The sequence below is a fragment of the Diprion similis genome, chromosome 12 (genome assembly GCF_021155765.1).
Source record: "Diprion similis isolate iyDipSimi1 chromosome 12, iyDipSimi1.1, whole genome shotgun sequence".
Lineage (NCBI taxonomy): Eukaryota > Metazoa > Arthropoda > Insecta > Hymenoptera > Diprionidae > Diprion > Diprion similis.
In genome coordinates, this window is record NC_060116.1 from 2182891 (window position 1) to 2200412 (window position 17522).

General features: G+C 40.7%; 1 protein-coding gene, 1 long non-coding RNA gene and 1 pseudogene across 5 annotated transcripts in view; 2 read left to right on the forward strand and 1 right to left on the reverse strand.

Moving 5' to 3' along the window:
* The first annotated feature begins 1522 nt into the window (after positions 1–1522).
* On the forward strand, positions 1523–10807 carry LOC124412961. The gene is made up of 3 exons (XR_006929837.1): positions 1523–1533; positions 6580–6583; positions 10594–10807. It is a non-coding gene; the product is annotated as an uncharacterized LOC124412961 (long non-coding RNA).
* Positions 8513–9781, forward strand: LOC124412960 (annotated as a pseudogene).
* A 6194-nt stretch (positions 10808–17001) lies between the features above and the next one.
* The window catches only part of LOC124413328 (mitochondrial genome maintenance exonuclease 1-like), a 32556-nt gene continuing 32035 nt past the window's right edge, over positions 17002–17522 (reverse strand). For 3 of the 4 annotated variants that reach the window (XM_046893843.1, XM_046893845.1, XM_046893844.1), the window contains one exon: positions 17003–17353. In XM_046893843.1, coding sequence (XP_046749799.1) covers positions 17180–17353 — 174 coding nt within the window. In that variant the 3' untranslated portion in view covers positions 17003–17179. Of the gene's footprint in view, positions 17354–17522 lie in introns of all 4 variants that reach the window. The other variant, XM_046893846.1, reaches the window with a different exon arrangement.

Sequence of the window (17522 nt, forward strand, 5' to 3'; positions counted from 1 at the left end):
CACGACTTCTCCCACGTCTGTTAGCTGACGCGCCATGTTCTGCACCCGTGCCACGTGTTGAACCACCAGATCACTTGTCGCCATTTTGTATTCGTGAAATCTTTGGGTTAGCAACAGCTTATTCGTTTCAGATTTTTGCTCATGTATGGCGCATAACTTGGTCCACATCTCTGCGGCTGTGGTACAGATGAGAAGGCACTCTAGTTGAGCTGCTTCTACCGACGACGAAATGATGAACATGGCTTTCGCATTATCTTTTACCCACTGCTTAATCGCTGCTGCTGCTGCCGGACCTGCCGGCAATTGCTGGTTTCCCGTGACTAAATCGTATATGTCGAACGCAGTTAATATTTGAGTCACTTGAAATTTCCAGGTCTGGAAATTTGTTCCATTTAGCTTCGTTACATTCCGTACGGATATTTCTTCCGCCATGTTCTCGCTTTGAACGCTTCACTCGCTTGTAACGGTTTTGTCGTTGACCGGTTCGCGACTCGCGACTGGATCTCTCCTTCAAACAATTTTACGCAATGATTACGCTCTGGGCCCATAACCTGTTGAGCTGAGTTTAAAAAGATTGTTTGGGTTTACTTAATCGAAGGTTTGAGAGATCAATCATTTTACAGAAACAACAGTAACGTTTTTTTTTCTTTTTTTTTTTTTTATTATTATCACTTCTTACGTCTATGTGGTACATCGGTCTGATCACGACTGCTTCTTACCTACATGCGTAACATCATGCCGAGCCGGTAACGAACGGAACAAAAGAAAAGCGACTGCTGCCGAACGTTTTCCGAGTTTGGCCGAAACAAGGATATCCTTTAAATATCTTATATTATATTTGAAAGCAACCAAGAAGGCGAAGGAGAAAAAAACATATCTTCAACAATGTTCAATATCATCACGTGCGTGAACTTGTTGAAAAAGAAGAAATAAAAATATTGTACATCCCCTCTAATGCACAGAAGGCGGATACATTTACGAAAAATTTACCTAAAGAAAGCTTTATACGTCTTCGTAACAGCATGAATGTGTGTGAAGCACCAAGCGATTAAAACGGTGGAAGTGTTAAGTCAGTTTTCGCGCGCTTGATGTATGTATGTGTGTGTGTGCAATGGCGCAGACGAACAAGGCGCATGCGCCATTATTGTATGACGATGGCGTCTCATGTGACGCCATGCCGGTTGCCGGTGTTAGTACGATGCGAGCGACCATTGCCGTAGGTCAGATACCAGTGACAGAGATAACCGTGCCAAAGTGTTCACCAATTAAATATTACAAAAGTCACTAAAGAGTGTGTATTGTGTATTATTTTCCCATATCCTTAACAGAAAGGTCCTCTTTAAAGTGAAACAATGATTGGCATCGTGGCCTTTTTTCCTACAAAATAAACAAATGAGGGTGAACCTATTTTCAACACTTTCTTTAGCATATTCGGGTCTTCTGTTCTGATTTCGAGAAGAACCGCGATTATTCTTATTATTATTTTTGCAAATTCTATTTTTTTAGGTATTGCAGATTAAGTCTCCTCCGATCGTCTATATCTTTCCTTTATAAAGAGGTGTTTTCAGCTACCTCAATTTGTCGGGGTTTGCTAGCTCCGGAATATTGTTTACGCATGGCCTCCAGCTCAAGAGATTTGGCCGTTGCCTCTCGCAGGGAAGTTAGACCCGACGTTCCAACACCAATTTTCACTTCCGGATCGCTAATTGCATCTGGAAATGCCTAAGTCGCTAGTATATTGCGAGACGGTTCATGATGCGGCAAAGCTATTCGCCAAAGGCGCTATGTGTCATGTCCAAGTGAGGCAGCGTCTTCCTCTCGTCCTTGTCTCCTAGTTTGTAATTAAGCTGTGTATAGTTTTGTCACATGGTCATTTCCGTCCCTAATTTAAGCGCGGAGCTAAGTTTTTCGAAGTCGGAAATTTCTTCCTCTGACAAAGCTGTCAGCAGTGCCGGATCTAGGCACTAGGCTGAGTAGGCGGCAGCCTACAGGTCCCCACCATTTGAGGGCCCCCACCAACTTCAACTCATATTCACTGACCGATCAAGTTTGGAAAATTGAGGAAAATTGTTTTTCGAAGTTTGAAAAAAAAGTTATGAAGCAAACGCGAAAGCGTTACGTATATTTTAAATTCTCAGCCAGGTAAATCTTTATTTCGAAGATTGCAAATTAAAACAGAGTATTAAAAAAGTCAGTCAAATTTAATCACGCTTAGATTTCCACAAACATAAGTACCATCATTATTGGGATCCAAAGTGGAGGTGTGGCTAGTGATAATGGCGGAGTAAATGGGTCATATCGGCTGATATTGGTGACAAAAAATGTCATTTATCGACGTTTTTTCAATCAACATTACATTTTTGCTGCTCTGGTGTTCACGATTATCCCTATTAAACTCAATATTTTATTACAGAATCTTCATAATCTCGTTTTCAAAGTGAGATACGACCCACTTACTTAAAATTACCGCCACCCACATAGCGTATCGTTCAACTTTGGTTACCAATAATCGACGAGTAGTCTGTTTTACCGATAAGACTAAAATGCTGAACCGCCGATGGTAAGTTACTCACCTAACCTCAATAATATTCGTTTAACATGGGACAATAGTAATCAGTTCTCTCCAATTGTTGGTCAATACTTTGGCGACGTAAAATATAGTCCGAATACGTAGCTTTTTAAATGTTTTCGGATCATATATATCTAACGTTGCAGAATAATTAAGATATATCACGGCAAATAATTTATTTCGGCGTGAACTATAATCAATCATAGTATTTGTTTATGATTCTGATTCTGATGAACATGGAATTCCGAAAGTAAGTATAACTAAAAATTCAACATTTTCCGTCAAAAAATACAAGAATATACAATGGATGAACTTAAACTTATACTGCATACTATATACATTTTAACTCTATTAAATATCAATGAATCGATAATTTTTTATTAATCATTATCAAGGTACTTTCTATAATGAACAACAGACAAGTTGATCGTCATAAAACCCCACGCCATTATCAAGCCGGCTCTGATAAACGTAAAAATGCTAAGGAAAAACAAAAACGGGAGTCCGAAATTCTCTCGCAAACACATCGGCTAACTGATTTTGTCATAAAGAGACCAACAACTTCGACGGCTTTACAAAATCCGGACGAAATAGTACGCCGAGAAACATTATTCAACTTTTCGCGAAAATAGTAGAATGGAACGTCATACAGCAGCCTATCAAAATCATTGATAAAATATGATCAAATCAATAATTTTTTTTTAGAAGATAGCTGAGAATGACGCTGCTATCAACGATCCCACAATATTGGACGGGCCAGTGAAAAAAGATCATGTGAGTGCAACATAGTATTTCTAAAATGACAAAATGATACAAAGTAACATATTTATGAAGATTGAACCGTTGTTTTACATTTTAGAGCAATATTGACCGTGACGACGTGGTTAATGATACGATTTCTGAAGAAGTGAACAGATTACAAACTGAAGACGAAATATTTTCAGACTGTGATATTGGTACGTGGCCGGACAATATGAAAGATCATATCAGTTATTGGTTAAAATTAGGTAGTAACAAAGTCCAAAATTGTGATGCGGAGCTTTTCAAACGTGAATCAGTCAAACAATATGATAAGAATTTCACCAGAACATGCCAAATGAGTATGTTTGAAAGAAAACACAAAAATGGTGAAACCATCAAACGGGAATGGTTATGTTTTTCCCCAAGCAATGGAAAACTTTACTGTTTCTTTTGTAAATTATTGAATACGGTTGAAACTCAATTTTCACATGGTGGATATTGCGACTCGAAAAACGCTAGCGATCGTTTGATAAAGCATGAGACCTCTTCGGCTCATCTCAAGAATCGGGACGGATCGATTTCGAACTTATCCAACAATTGGACGACGAAATAAACTATTGGCGGAATGTACTCAAAAGAGTAGCATCCGTGATTCTCTTTGTTAGCGAGCGTGGTTTACCTTTTCGAGGAGACAACGAAATTATTGGTTCTGCACACAACGGTAATTATCTTGGGTTGCTCGAATTACTTGCCGAGTATGATGATTTTCTGGAAGGACATATTGGAAATCATGCGAACCCTGGGCGAGGCCACGTCAATTACCTCTCTTCGACAATTTGCAACGAATTTAGACAGTTGATCGCTCGACGTGTATTCGATGAAATTATTCGCCGAATTAAACATTCACAGTATTATTCGTTTACTCTTGATTCTACAAAAGATGAGGGTCACATAGATCAATTAGTTTTAATCTTTCGTTACATAGAAGAAAATGGTGGTCCGGTCGAGAGATTTTTGACTTTTATGCCAAACCAGGGTCATAAAGCGAAGATATGTTTGACGGCTTGATGAATTTTTTAAATGAGAAACGTCTTAATATAAAAAATCACCGTGGTCAGTCATTGATCGTACTATTTTGAGCACTGAATATGATCTGATGAAAGCATTGGACATTTCAGACATCATCGATGATTTTGCTAAGAAAAACGCAAGAAAAGTACGACTTTAAATTTAATATAGAACTAGATCGACGTATTGTACCAAAGAAAGTGCCCCACTTACTGTAATTTAGAAATTATATTAACATAGTTCATTATTACATTTGCAATAAAAAATTATATACTGATGATGGTCTTTACTTCCTTAACTGGGCCTCCACCACCTGTCCGCCTACAAGCCCCCACACCCTTCAATCCGGCACTGTCAACAGCGCAGGTACACCGATGATTCACCAATACCAAATAGCGCGCCGGTGGAGCAATGAGTGATACAAGTGCTATTGCGAAACTGTTAGAGTAGGAAAAGAATTCACCAATGCCAGATAGGGCGCCGATGGATATGCTTAGTTGAAAGAATTCACCAATGCAAAATAGGGCGCCGGTGGATATACTAAAATCGGTACGGAGATAGTTCAATAGTTTTACCAGTTTGATTTACTCGTGTTGAAGGTGATTAATTTGGTTACCTCGCAATATAGGTTAAACACAGTGATAAGGTTTATTTAATTTAAGTTGAAATAAAATTATGATGGTTGATTATTATAATGAAAATATTACTATTCAAATAGAATGAGAAGCGCGGAATTTCTTCAAAGTTATAAGAATAATTTACTTGTGATGATTCCAAGTGTTTTTATGAACCACCCTGACTAAAGGTTTTCGAAGAAGATTTTGTTGAACTGCTCTCGTTAAAAGATTTTTCTAGACCTCCTTGTTTCTGCCTTCTGCAACGTTCTCCTCAGTTCATCATTTAGCGTGCAGTTTCCTAACGTACTTCCCTATTGGTTCCTTCCATTTTTATGGGAAGAGAACCAATACGAAAGATCTACGTATGTGTTAATAATATTTTGGGCCTCCTTATTCGCCCTGCTCTCTGGGTCCGGTATAATGGGTAGGTTACCCCCACTCTAGCCTTTTTCCATGAGTGCGGGTAAGAATTTCCGTACTTGCATCATATACAATAAGAATCACTGAAAACGAAATTATTATGGTCATGAGTATGTAAGAAGAATGTATCAATCTATGAAATTGAATAGGTAATGCTAAATGAAGCTAACATTCCGGGGCGTTAGGCAATCTTGTGGCCACGCCCGATTAAACATTGCACGTCCAGGATCATCTCCATGTTGCAGAGGGATGCTGAGATCGATTTTTCTCAAATATCGGTAGACGGCTGACTATTCGTTGCCTTTTACACCAGCTTTTATCCCCTCGAATTTGGTGAAAGGGGAGGGAATGATGTAAATTATTTACGGCACATAACTGCATAAAAATTCAAACTTGTTGAACTCTCCCCCGTAGTATTTCAACTGTAGACCATTCGCCCCAGCCATATTACACATTTCAGCCAGCTGATTCTAATGTTCTTGCAGGATTCTCGCGATTCTTGGTAGTAAGAAGACGTTGTCCCCTTAATCTCCGCCAGAACACGTACCCCGAATTTCGTTTCGACCAGTCTTAGTCCGGTGACGACTACACCCCTCCAGTTTCGAGTTTCGACATCTTCTTGGTCGGTAGATTCTAAAAGCGACTGACGTGGTTGATTTTCCTCGAATCCATTGCATTTTCGGTGAGAGGTTCTTTTTCCACAAGTGCGAATAGTTCACGACGTGAAGACGATGAGAACAGAGTGACGATCGAAATGAGCCGGCATTTTATATACCATCCATCGCCACCACAATTTTCCATCAATCAAGACTCGACAAGCATTTCGTAGGAAAAATTTGCATACCCCCCCCCCCTCTCACCGCCGTCCCGTAACCGACATGTGGCATTTTGAAATAAATTTTTTAAAGAATCCCATATCTATGACAGATTTATTTAAACAGCGACACCCACCATTTGTGAGAAAAATTTTCTGCGCACATTCATTTACATCGCCACCCCACTGTGTCCATTGTCGGCACGACCTGAAAGGCTGAAATTCCTGGAATTTTTTCGATAGGTCTAAGGTTTTTCAGCTTATGACTTCCCTCCATCGAACAAGACTCGACAGGAATCCCCCCCGCCGGCGCAATCTTGGTCCAGAACTCATAGGTATATTACATCGAGTGGGGTGAAATATCTGCTGCAAATCAAATTTGAACTGAATCGCTTCACAGGAGAATTCGATCAAATACATGTTCACTACTAGAACCATGGGTTTATCTGGACTAAACGAACTTGCGCAGTTGGAGATGTTACACCCTTTGAAGAAGCTGATAAATCTTGAAACTTGCTTCGATTATCGAGTAAGTCGAATTCGCAGTATCAAAAGAAAGTTTGGAGACAAAATGGTAATGGATCTAGAGGACGCATTTACAGTCTTCATAGCGAATCGACTAGTAAACATTTTTTACGAAAAAGAAGAACTCTCCCAGAGGATGACGTCAGCTAGCAACGAGAGTCGGTTGCTTCTGCGCCTTGCGGGCGAACCGTACAACCAACTTGAATTCATCTACAACACAAAGTTTTTTCTAAAAATAATTAATCTTACTTTCGCTGAATTGTCCAGCTATTGATGACGATGACGACGATGATGGGTTTCGTTTTTTTTTTCTTTTTTTGCTGCGGAAAAATTTAGAAAATTTATCCCTGAAGGCATAATCCTCAAGGTGTATAACAAAACAGAAGAACTTTACAACTGCATTGATCTTGATCAGCCAGCTGAACTCTTTGATTGTCAACAGTAGCGATGAGAAAAAATGACTGTTATTGTTGCTGTTGTTGTTAGCTGGAAAATGAAAACAAACGCCAACGTTAAACTATTTTTTTCAATCCATGAAAGTATAATCTATAAAATGCATAATAATAAAACGGAAGAACTTCACAACTGCACTGATTTTTTATCACTAACCTGAGCTCGTTGACAGCCTTTCAACATCAGTAATAAAAGTTGTTGTCGTTATAGTTGTCGTTGTTATTGGTTTTTTTTTTAACATGAAAAACACGCACACGTTAAATTATTTCTTTTTAATCCATGAAAGTATAGCCCACAAGTTTGAAGAATAAACGGAAAAACTGCACTAATTTTGATAACCCACCTTCACGCTGGATTATGAGCAACTGATTTCATCGGCACCGCTTTTCGTCTAACATCTGAATGCTTAGGTTTCTCAAACCGAACACCATAGGCAAATGAAAGCATCCCCATCTTGCTCTCAGTGAACGATATCTACTACTACTATACTTGAGACTTCCGTTTCCGGTTGGATGTGAATGACAGGTGTGCGAGAGAGTGTGGATAGGAAAGTGGAATTAAGTGGAATAGCAAGGGCAAGTAGGGTAAGAAATAGGGTGGCGAAGGGGTGGTGGGAGTAGGAAGGGAGAAGAGGTAAGGGGTAACAGGTAGGAGGGAGAAAAGAGGGAAGGGCAGGTAAGAGATAGACGAGGAGTTTTGAGGTTAGGAAGCGAGTAATAGGTGAAGACAAGGGGGAACGGCTGTAGAGCTTAGAGCATATACAGTATGGAGGAAGCCTTGTATACCCTTTCGTGTAAGTGGAAAACGGCACAGAGAGGGGAATATTAAGACGAGTACCTTTCTCTGTCTCGCACGCTCGCGATTGGTTGACTGTCTTGCTGTAGAAAGAGAGAAATACTCGTCTTACTATGTCCCTCTCTTTCGTCGGTTTTCCGTCGCCACGCTTCCTCCATACTGTATGTACTCTAAGCTGTAGAGTAAGAAGGGGGCGACATCTGAAGAGTAGGGAAGGCGGCAGAGCAGAGACAGGAAAGCGGCAGGAAGGTAAGGTAGGGAGCGATGGAACGAGATAGCATGAGTGAGGCGAGTTATCGGAAAGAAGGGGCAAGGAGCGTAGAGTAAGAAAGAAAGAAAGGCAGATCGGGTAAGGTAGCGTTAATAGGTAGGGAAAGAAGTCACAGTTTAGGGACGGCAACGACGGTGACAGAGCTATGGGAGAGAAAGCAAGAGGGGAAGAGGGACAGAGGGGGTAGGAAGTCGACGGGAGGGAAGAAAAGGAGAGGGTTTTTGGGAAAGGTAGAAAGTGCAAAGATCGACAGAGGGTAAGTGTGGGGAGGAAGGGAAAGAAGAGGGAGGGAGCATACAGGATCTGCTAAGGGTGCTTAGGGAGGAGTTGAAGATAGGGCTAGAAGAGGTCAAAGAGCATGGAAGAGGACTGAAGGAAGAAATGGGAAAGATTAAAGGGGAAATGAATAGAATGGGAGAGCAGTGGGAGATAGAGAGGAGGGAGATGAAGGAAACAATAAGGGACCTAGGTAAAAGATTAGAGGTAGTGGAAAAGTGGGGAGGGGAGGGGATAGAAATAGAAAAAATAGAGAAGGTAGAAAAAAGACTAGATGAAATAGAAAAAGAGCGCACAGAATACGTGGAGAAGAGACAGAAAGAAGGGGAAATATAGTAGTGAGGGGTGCCAAAATAGAGAGGGGAAAAGAAAAGGAAGCGCTAAAAAAGATGATGCAGCTAATAGGGGCGGAGGTTGAGATAAAAGAAATGTGGGAGGTGAGCGCGAAAGGGGCGGGAGAAAAGGGGATATGGATAGCAAGGCTAGGTCACAGGGAGCAAAAGAGGGAGGTAATGGAAAAGAAAAGTCAACTAAGAGGGAGGGAAGAAAGAATAGAGGAGGACCTAACCTGGGCAGGATGGAGAATGAAATGGAAATTAAGGGAGATAGCAGCGAATGAGGAGAGAAAAAAAAACAGGAGTAGAGTAGGGTACGGCAAAATATGGATAGAAGGGGAGAGGTGGAAGTGGGATGAGATAGAAGCGGTGCTTAGGAATGAGGCGGGTATAGAGAGGGGTGGGGAGGGAGGAGAGGGAGGGGAGAGGGTGGGAAGGGGCGCAGAAAATGATAGTGACAGGATAGCCGATAGAGAAAGTCAGGACGGTGAGATAGTGTCACCAGCGGGGGGGAGTCGGGAAAGGCAGGCGGGGGAATGGATGGTGGAGAGGGGCAGAGGCAGCGGGCAGCGGGCAGGGGGCAGGGGAGAGGAAGAGGAGAGAGAGGAGGGTGAGTGAAGCAGAGGATGAGGGCTGGAAAGTAGGGTTCTGGAATGTAGCGGGGCTAGCGAAAAAAGACTTAGATTTCTGGAAGGGGCTAATAGAATGGGACGTGATATTTTTAATGGAGACTTGGATAGAGAAAAAGGGATGGGAAAGGATTAGGAATAAGCTACCGGTAGGATACGTATGGGAAGTGCAGTATGCGAGCAAAAGAAACAGGAAAGGAAGAGCAATGGAGGGGATGCTGTCAGGGGTAAAAATGGAATTAGTAAGAGAGGAGGGAAGGCAGGCAGATGTTAAGGAGGAGATGTTAAGTCGGAAAATAAGTATAGGGGTATACGTGAATGGAGACCTGAAGATTAAATTAGGAGAATTAAGGGAAAGAGCAGAAGAGATAGGAAGAGGGGCAAAGGTGCTAGTGGGGGGTGACTTCAATGCCAGGACGGGGCAAGAGGGAGGAGGATACTTGGGAGAAGGAGAGGGGGAAAGTAGGAATAGGAAGTCAAATGACAGGAAAATAAACCCGGAAGGTAGGGAGCTGTTGAAGTTTCTAGAAGAGACAGGCTGGTCAGTAATGAATGGGTATATAGAGGGAGATGAGGAGGGGGAATTTACATATGTGGGTGGGGTAGGGGAGATAGTAATAGATTATGCTATGGGAGATAACGAGGTTAGAGAAAGGGTCAAAAGGCTGGAAATAGGGGATAGAGTAGACTCTGATCATCATTCAGTGGTAGTGTGGATGAGGGGGCAGTGCCGCGAAAAAGAAAGGAAAAAAGGGATAGGGGGGTTTGTAGAGGGGTCTGGACAGAGGATGGCAGGCAGAGGTTTAGAAGAGACGTAAAATGGGAAGGGGTAGGGGAAGCGGATGTAGGCAAAGAGATAGAGGAAAGGCTAAGGGACTTTAGGAGAGCAGTAGAGGCAGGAGATACGGGAAGGAAAGAGAAAAAGGGCTGGTGGGATGAGGAATGAAGGCAAAAGAAGGCAGAAGTTAGGCAAATTCTAAGAAGTTGGAGAAAGAGGGAGAGAGAGGGAAATAGATATAGAAAGGTAAAAAGGGAATTTAATAGGTTATGCAAGGAAAAGAAAAGGAAAGAGAATGAGAGTTTCATAAAAGAAGCAGTGGAAGCTAGGACGGAAAGCAAAGTATGGGAGATAATAAATAGGGAAAGAAAAAAGTGGAAGAAGGTGAATGAAGATATAGGGGAGGACGAGTGGAGGGGGTATTTCATGGGACTAATAGGTGGAGTGGAAAGAAGGGTAACAGGGGGTGGGAGCACGGCAAACAGGAAGGGGGACGGGGAAGGGGAGTTGCAGAAGGAAGAGTTGGCGAGAGGGAGAAAACTCGGCGGGGTGAAACTGGGGGGAGGTAGGGTCTGGGCGCTAGCGTACGCCGATGACGTAGTGTTGTTAGCGGAGCAGGAAGAGGAGATGAAAGTAATGATTAGGAAGTTCGAGAAATATATGGATAAGAAAAGGTTAACAGTAAATGTAGCAAAGTCAAAGATTATGAGGTTTAGAAAAGGGGGAGGTAGAAAGATGAAAGTAGATTGGACATGGAAAGACAAAAAGATAGACGAGGTGAAAGTATTTTGTTATCTGGGGTACAAGCTGAAGTGTAATGAGGAGCAGGAAGCGCATGTGAAAGAGAGGGTACGGAAAGCAGCGGTAGTAATGAGGCAGGTATGGGCAATAGGAAAAAGAAGGTTTGGGAGGGAATGGGACAAAAGGGTATGGATGTTTGACAGATTAGTGTGGACAGTACTGGAGTACGCAGTAGAGATATGGGGGTGGAGGGAGGGGAAGGCGATCGAGCCGATACAGGATAGGTATTTGAGATGGACATTAGGAGTAGACTGGCGGACACCGGCGTATGTAGTTAGGGAGGAGTTGCAAAGAGATAAGCTGGGGATCAGAGCAGGAAGCGGATGGAATTTTGAAAGGAAGCTGGAAAGAGGGGAGGAAAGTGAGCTAGCTAGGAAATGCTGGGAGGAGATAAGGGAAAGGATAAAGAAGGAAGGGAAGGGATCGAAATGGGAAAAGGAAAGGGAAAGTTTCTTTGAGGAAAGAGGAATGGAAAATAGGGAGGCAATAAGGAGCAGGGAACGAGGGGAGCTAGATTTTAGGGAGATAGAGGAAAGAGAGAAGGAAAGGCAGAGAGGAGAGAGATGGTAGCAAATAAGGGATTCAAGGTACAATAGATGGTATAAGCTAGTGAAGGGAGAAGAGATACCAGGGTATCTGAGAAAGGAATGGGGGGAAAGCAGATGGGTAAGAGTCGCAAGGTTTAGACTGGGAAGCGAGATGGGGGAAGCAAAATACTGGGAGGAGGAGGGAAAGAAAAGGTGTAGAATATGCGGATGGGAAGAGGAGACGTGGGAGCATGTTTGGGAAAGATGTGTAGGTGGAGATAGGAGGGAGGGGAGTTGGCAGGAAGGATTTTAGGGGTGGAGGGGGGGAGAGAGGAATGGATGAGAGAGCTTGAGAGGGTACGGAAGGAGAGAGAGGATGGAAGAATGAGAGATGAATGGGAAACGGGAGCCGAATAGGATAAGGATGATATGGTATAAGATAAGGTAGAATAGAATAAAATAAGAATCGGATAAGAAGTGAGATAAGATAGGACGAGAGAGCAGGGCAAGGCAAGGCAGAGGGCAAAGGCAAATTGAGAATGTGGTGTGGTAAGAGGCAAGGTAAAATATAAGCATAGGGTAAGGTTAGATTAAGGCAATATGTAAGAGAAATGTATATGGAGAGAGAAACGGGAGTTCTTGTAACCCTAAGGGGAACAATAAAAATACATACATACATACTACTATACTTCCGTGTATCACTACCACAGCTCTCTCGTACATGAGATCTATGAAACTTCTCCACCGATATCAAAGAACTGCCTTATATGACTAGACAATACGAATTCGCCCGAGAAGATCTCGAAATATTCCATACTGTTGTTTAATCGAATCGAATTTCGACAACAATTGGAATCTCAAAGTCGCTGATGGACAAATTCCAGCAGATTCGAAAAGTGGTTGACGATTTGTGAAAGCAAGAAAAAGTGATCGAATACGGTGGGAATATTTGAAGATAGCTTTTGTGAGAGATTATATTTCATCCTAGTGAATTCACTGATGTTTGATTGTTATTAATAAAGGAAAAAAGAGCAGATAGTCAAATGCGTTTTACGTCTTCCCTCGATAACTATTCGCTTTTATGTCGCCGGCGGGGGTGTCCTCCTCTGCCTGTGTTCGCTGACACGTAACCCTAGGCATTCAAAGCAGTCGAGCAAGACCACATGACTCTTGAAGACAAGACCTGGACTGAGGGAAATGTGGAACGCAAAACCTCCCAACACTTTCAAGAGTCGAATTAGAACGGGGTTCGTCATCAATTTATATCGTACGGATTTGAGCAGTTTTTAATTGGCAGATGTAAATGTCGGAATTTTAGAACTCTGTGAATTTTAACCAACTTTAGATCTAATTATACAAGAGAAAGACTCGAACTAGTTGTTGACTGAAATAATAAACTTAGCTGTCAACGGCAATAAGTACTACGTGCCGCTACAAGGAAGTAAGTTCATAGACACACAACTACCAACGAATATTCAAGATAAGAATACTGTAATAAACATCTGAAATAGCCACTCTTATTGCTTTCTCTGGTTAGTCATTGCAGTCCCATTTCCAGCTGACAATAATCTCAACATAATCAGCTCACGTTCGCATTTCAGCTCAGTGCTAACAGAGGATTATTTGGTTGTCACCGACATTATTGACGATGTTATGGAGCATTATGAAAAAAATTTAATAGATAATTTTTGCTTGGATTCAAAATGTGTCTTGATTTAAAGTTCTCAACATTTTTTTAAGGGAAACGATGTAAACTTCAGATTCATAGATTCGTTCTGTTTGACTTCCAGCAGACTTGCAAAATTAGCAACATATTTAAGTAATGATAAAAAAACAATTACAAACGCAAATTTTACACTAGCTTAGATAAATTTCATCGGTTTTGTCAACAGGTCTGTAGATCTATGATTGTTTCATCTTCTGTTGAAGCAAGGGAATGATTCATCTCCGAGATTGTTGTTTTTATTTACTTCTTTACTTATTTATTTATTTATCTATTTTTTTCGTCTGCTTCATTTATTCTTTGATTTCTTCCGCTTTTTGTTTGACGCTAATTTAACATCACGGTGTTTTCTAATGCTTTCCAGGGTTTTGCCGAAAACTGCATTGTTCATTAGTGTAATCAATGTCATATTATTTATTTGTGTAAGCATTTGATTCCATTTTTTCTTTTTATTTACGTGCACTTGACAAGTTCAACTTTGAATAATTGTTTATCGTAGTGAGAATCCTTTTTGCAGGTCAAACTTCATGTATTTCTGTGTGCGTGGAGCTCAGGCCCAGATTAACTGTAAATCTAAAAAGGCTATAGCCTTAGGCTCTCGAAATTTTCGGCCCTTCAATTTTCACATTCAAATTCAAAACATGTAGTACCTAGATTTAAAAAAAATCGGGTATATGAACTCTTAATCTTTACCAATGATGGATCACATGAATATCAATGTCTCGCTGAAATCCGATTACGAAGAATTTCCTGCATGCCGTTCAAGAACTATGTACACACGTGTACAAAATATCGAAAGCCGCTATTTTTTCCATAGTATGTCAGAACAATCTAAATGCTCTGTCTCTGTTCAGCATAAAGTAATAACACTCTTGATTTAGATTTTGAAGATGTGAAAGATGATTTTGCTACCGTTAAGGCGCAAAAACAAACATATGAAATATAATTAGTCAATATCGTAATACAAAATATGTTTCTCTATACAATACTATTTTATACAAACTTAGTTATTATACATAAGAGAAATATTATAATCAAAATGTTTTCTTAAGCTTAGTCGATGCAATTTCCTGTCACCACTTTTTAAATTTAACCTCTTGGACCATCTTGCAGAACTGACATTCAGCCTTCTTTTGAATAGCAGCCTTAAGTATCGTGCCCCCTTAATCCAGGCCTGACTGGAGCTGCACGTGCTAGAACAACGACAACAAAGCGAAGTAGTGACATTAGGCTAACATGGGGACCAGCCTACGATATCACATTTTCTTTCGTTTGCAAAACATAAACACAAGGTTCATTATAGGTATAAGACTGTGGGTTGTGGATCAGCTCAGTCAATGCAGAGTAATGGTTAAGTTATATAAGTAACAAGTGAATATATTCAGGGATAAAATTTAAAGTGTGCTGTTGCGTAAAGATGAAAACAATAAGCAATTAAATCCTACTGCTGATACCCTCAAGATTTTTGAAGTCCTTTTTTTGTTCGTTAAACATCTACCCAGGGCTCTATAGCAATAGTACTGCGCTCGGGCGTGAAACCCGACTCGTGCGACAAACACCTCTGCGCACGTGTTGCGCATACTATTTTTCCTAACAAGTTGCGCAAAGTTCGAGCACTATCCGGAAATTAAGTTATTTTATCATTTTCATTTGACTTGCACGAATAAACCTGATTCAAGCGTGCTGACTTTGAAATTGTACATAAAAGTCGGTGTTGGGGTCAACTGGACCCCAGGTTAGTGACCAGGCAGGGGCCGGTGGAATCTGGGGTGAGGGAGCGGGTCCAGGGCTGCAAGCCCTGGTAGGGGTGTAGGGGGCGAAGCCCCCACCGGGGGGTTTCCCCAGGGTTTCCCCAGGGAAAACATTCCATGATTGAAGATAAAATTAGAATGAAATTGAAAAACAAAACTCGTAAATACAATAAAAATAGTTGTCTGACATTTGTAGAAGGAAGGGTTGAAAACTAGACGCGAGCAGTGGACAACCCCTTGAAGAGAACAAACAAACAAACACATGTTCGGACCTGCACCGCCTGCACGTTCGTACGTAAATGAGTGGTTCAACACGTAAAACTTTAGAATGCCACATGTCGATAGCGCCAATAGTGGATTGAGAAATGTACTATAATGAAATATGAATAATATTAACCCCTTGAGTGTCAGTGACACACATAAAGGCAGAGAAAAGTCGTGTCATTGTTGTCTGATGACACATATGTGAGCATTTAAAAAGAAGGTGTTTAAACTTCAATGATTCAACTGTAATTTGGGAAATCACGGTTTTTGAAATCGTTGAATCCAAATCTGTAACCGGGTTGCAAAAATTCGAAATGGTGGATCCAATATGGCGGACGCGAATTGGAAAAATGGTTTGATTTTGACGAACGTGATTACTTGGAGGCAGGAAAGTACAAGCGTGCGGGAAAGTACTACTTTGCGCACGCAAACTAGTGTGCAAAAACGAACTTTGCGCACGCTGTTAGGAAAAAAATATATTTACAACTACTTTTGAACCTTCAAGTGATTTTTTTCATTTCAAACTTCGTCCCAGCTGTGATATCTGTTTTGGCTAAACTTTCAGCATATCTATATATTCTACATTCAACTTCTCAAAATTACTGAATGAATTCAACGTACTCTAAAAAAAATATTTTTTGTTATAGCCCCTCCTGGCACGAGCTTGACCGAACTGTGCAGGTACTCTACAACTCGCAAGTCTTCTTGTCTGCAAGTCTTCAAGAGCTGAAAGGGTAAATAATTATATCCTGCTGTCATTTTTTTGTACATTCTCAACTTACTTATTTTGGAAAACTCTTACAAAACCAAATTTTAATTTTTCCTTCATTTTGATGTGTGTGTTCAATATGTCAATGTCATCTAGTTTTAATGGCTGTCATTATTCAACAAATCTAACTTTTAAATTCTATCATACAAAATTATTGACTGAATCTAACTCTGAATTTTTTTTCAGACTATGGCTTCCGATGTAAGCCACGTACCCAATTTACCCCTGAAATCTGATGGGCCAGTGATCCCGAAACCGGATGAGCTAGACTTGCCCGATCTGTGCACGATTTTTATTCACGAGGATATTGCATACTAATTGACTGTTAATCAAATCAACGAACTCGTGAAATTCAGCATCACTTTGATTCGTGTACCCTACTATGAATCTGGAAACATTTGGATTCGTGAAGTAGATAGTTAAACGCATGTTGTCGTGCACCTAAGCTAAAACAATACCAACAAATTACAATCATCAAAAAACAAAGTTGTTATTGAAAGCGTTCCTTCTCGGAATTCCGGATGTGCGACTCCCGTTTTAGCGCTTTTTCGTAATTAATTTCACGAAAATGATACTTTTTGGTTTCGTCTTAAGTTCAGGGAGCCGCTTATAACGTACATTCGAAATGCCACGTTACAGTATACAGAAAACAATGACAGGTACTTATTCAGAAACAAATAAAACATTGTCACTCGATGACTTTACTTTTATTTCCAAAATCCCAACCATTTCCTGCAGTTTCGTCAATGAAATTTCCATCAGTGTAATTACAACGATACTACAAAGAACTTGACGCAAAGCTGTTATTGTTTTTTGATATTAATCTCAAAAGGTTCAACAGTCGGTGACGATTGGTATCAGTAGTTTAAAAAAGAACGAGACTTCTTGAATGTAGCTGGGAAGGTATGTAAATGGAATCTCTGTGCAAACATATTATTTCTGCCAAAGTAAGAGAGTAAAGAGAACTGTATCCAAGAAAATAAATAGTAATTCTTGATGTTAAAGATAAAAAATTGTGTAATTGTAAAGGAGTTTTACGTCATCTTATGGGTTTCACTGATTTTCAGGCACAGGTAAATGCTGTTTAGCCTTTAAATCTTCTACGTAGTACTGCTGCAGTCGTCTTAGCCACTGTTTCCAATGCACATTCACTTTCTGAGAATTCATCTCATATATTGATGCTGGTTCACCACTTGTGTACCCTACGACGATCAGGCCATTCTGGACCTGTAAGAAATCACAATTATTTTCGACACGAGATTCAAGAAGTCTGTATTTAAGGCCTTACATACGTCCAGAACTTTCAGAAAATCGTTTTTTTTTTTTTTTTTAAAGATTGTTGTTTTTTATAGTTTGAGACTCATTTCTGTGAAAGACGATTGCAAAAACTTCCCAT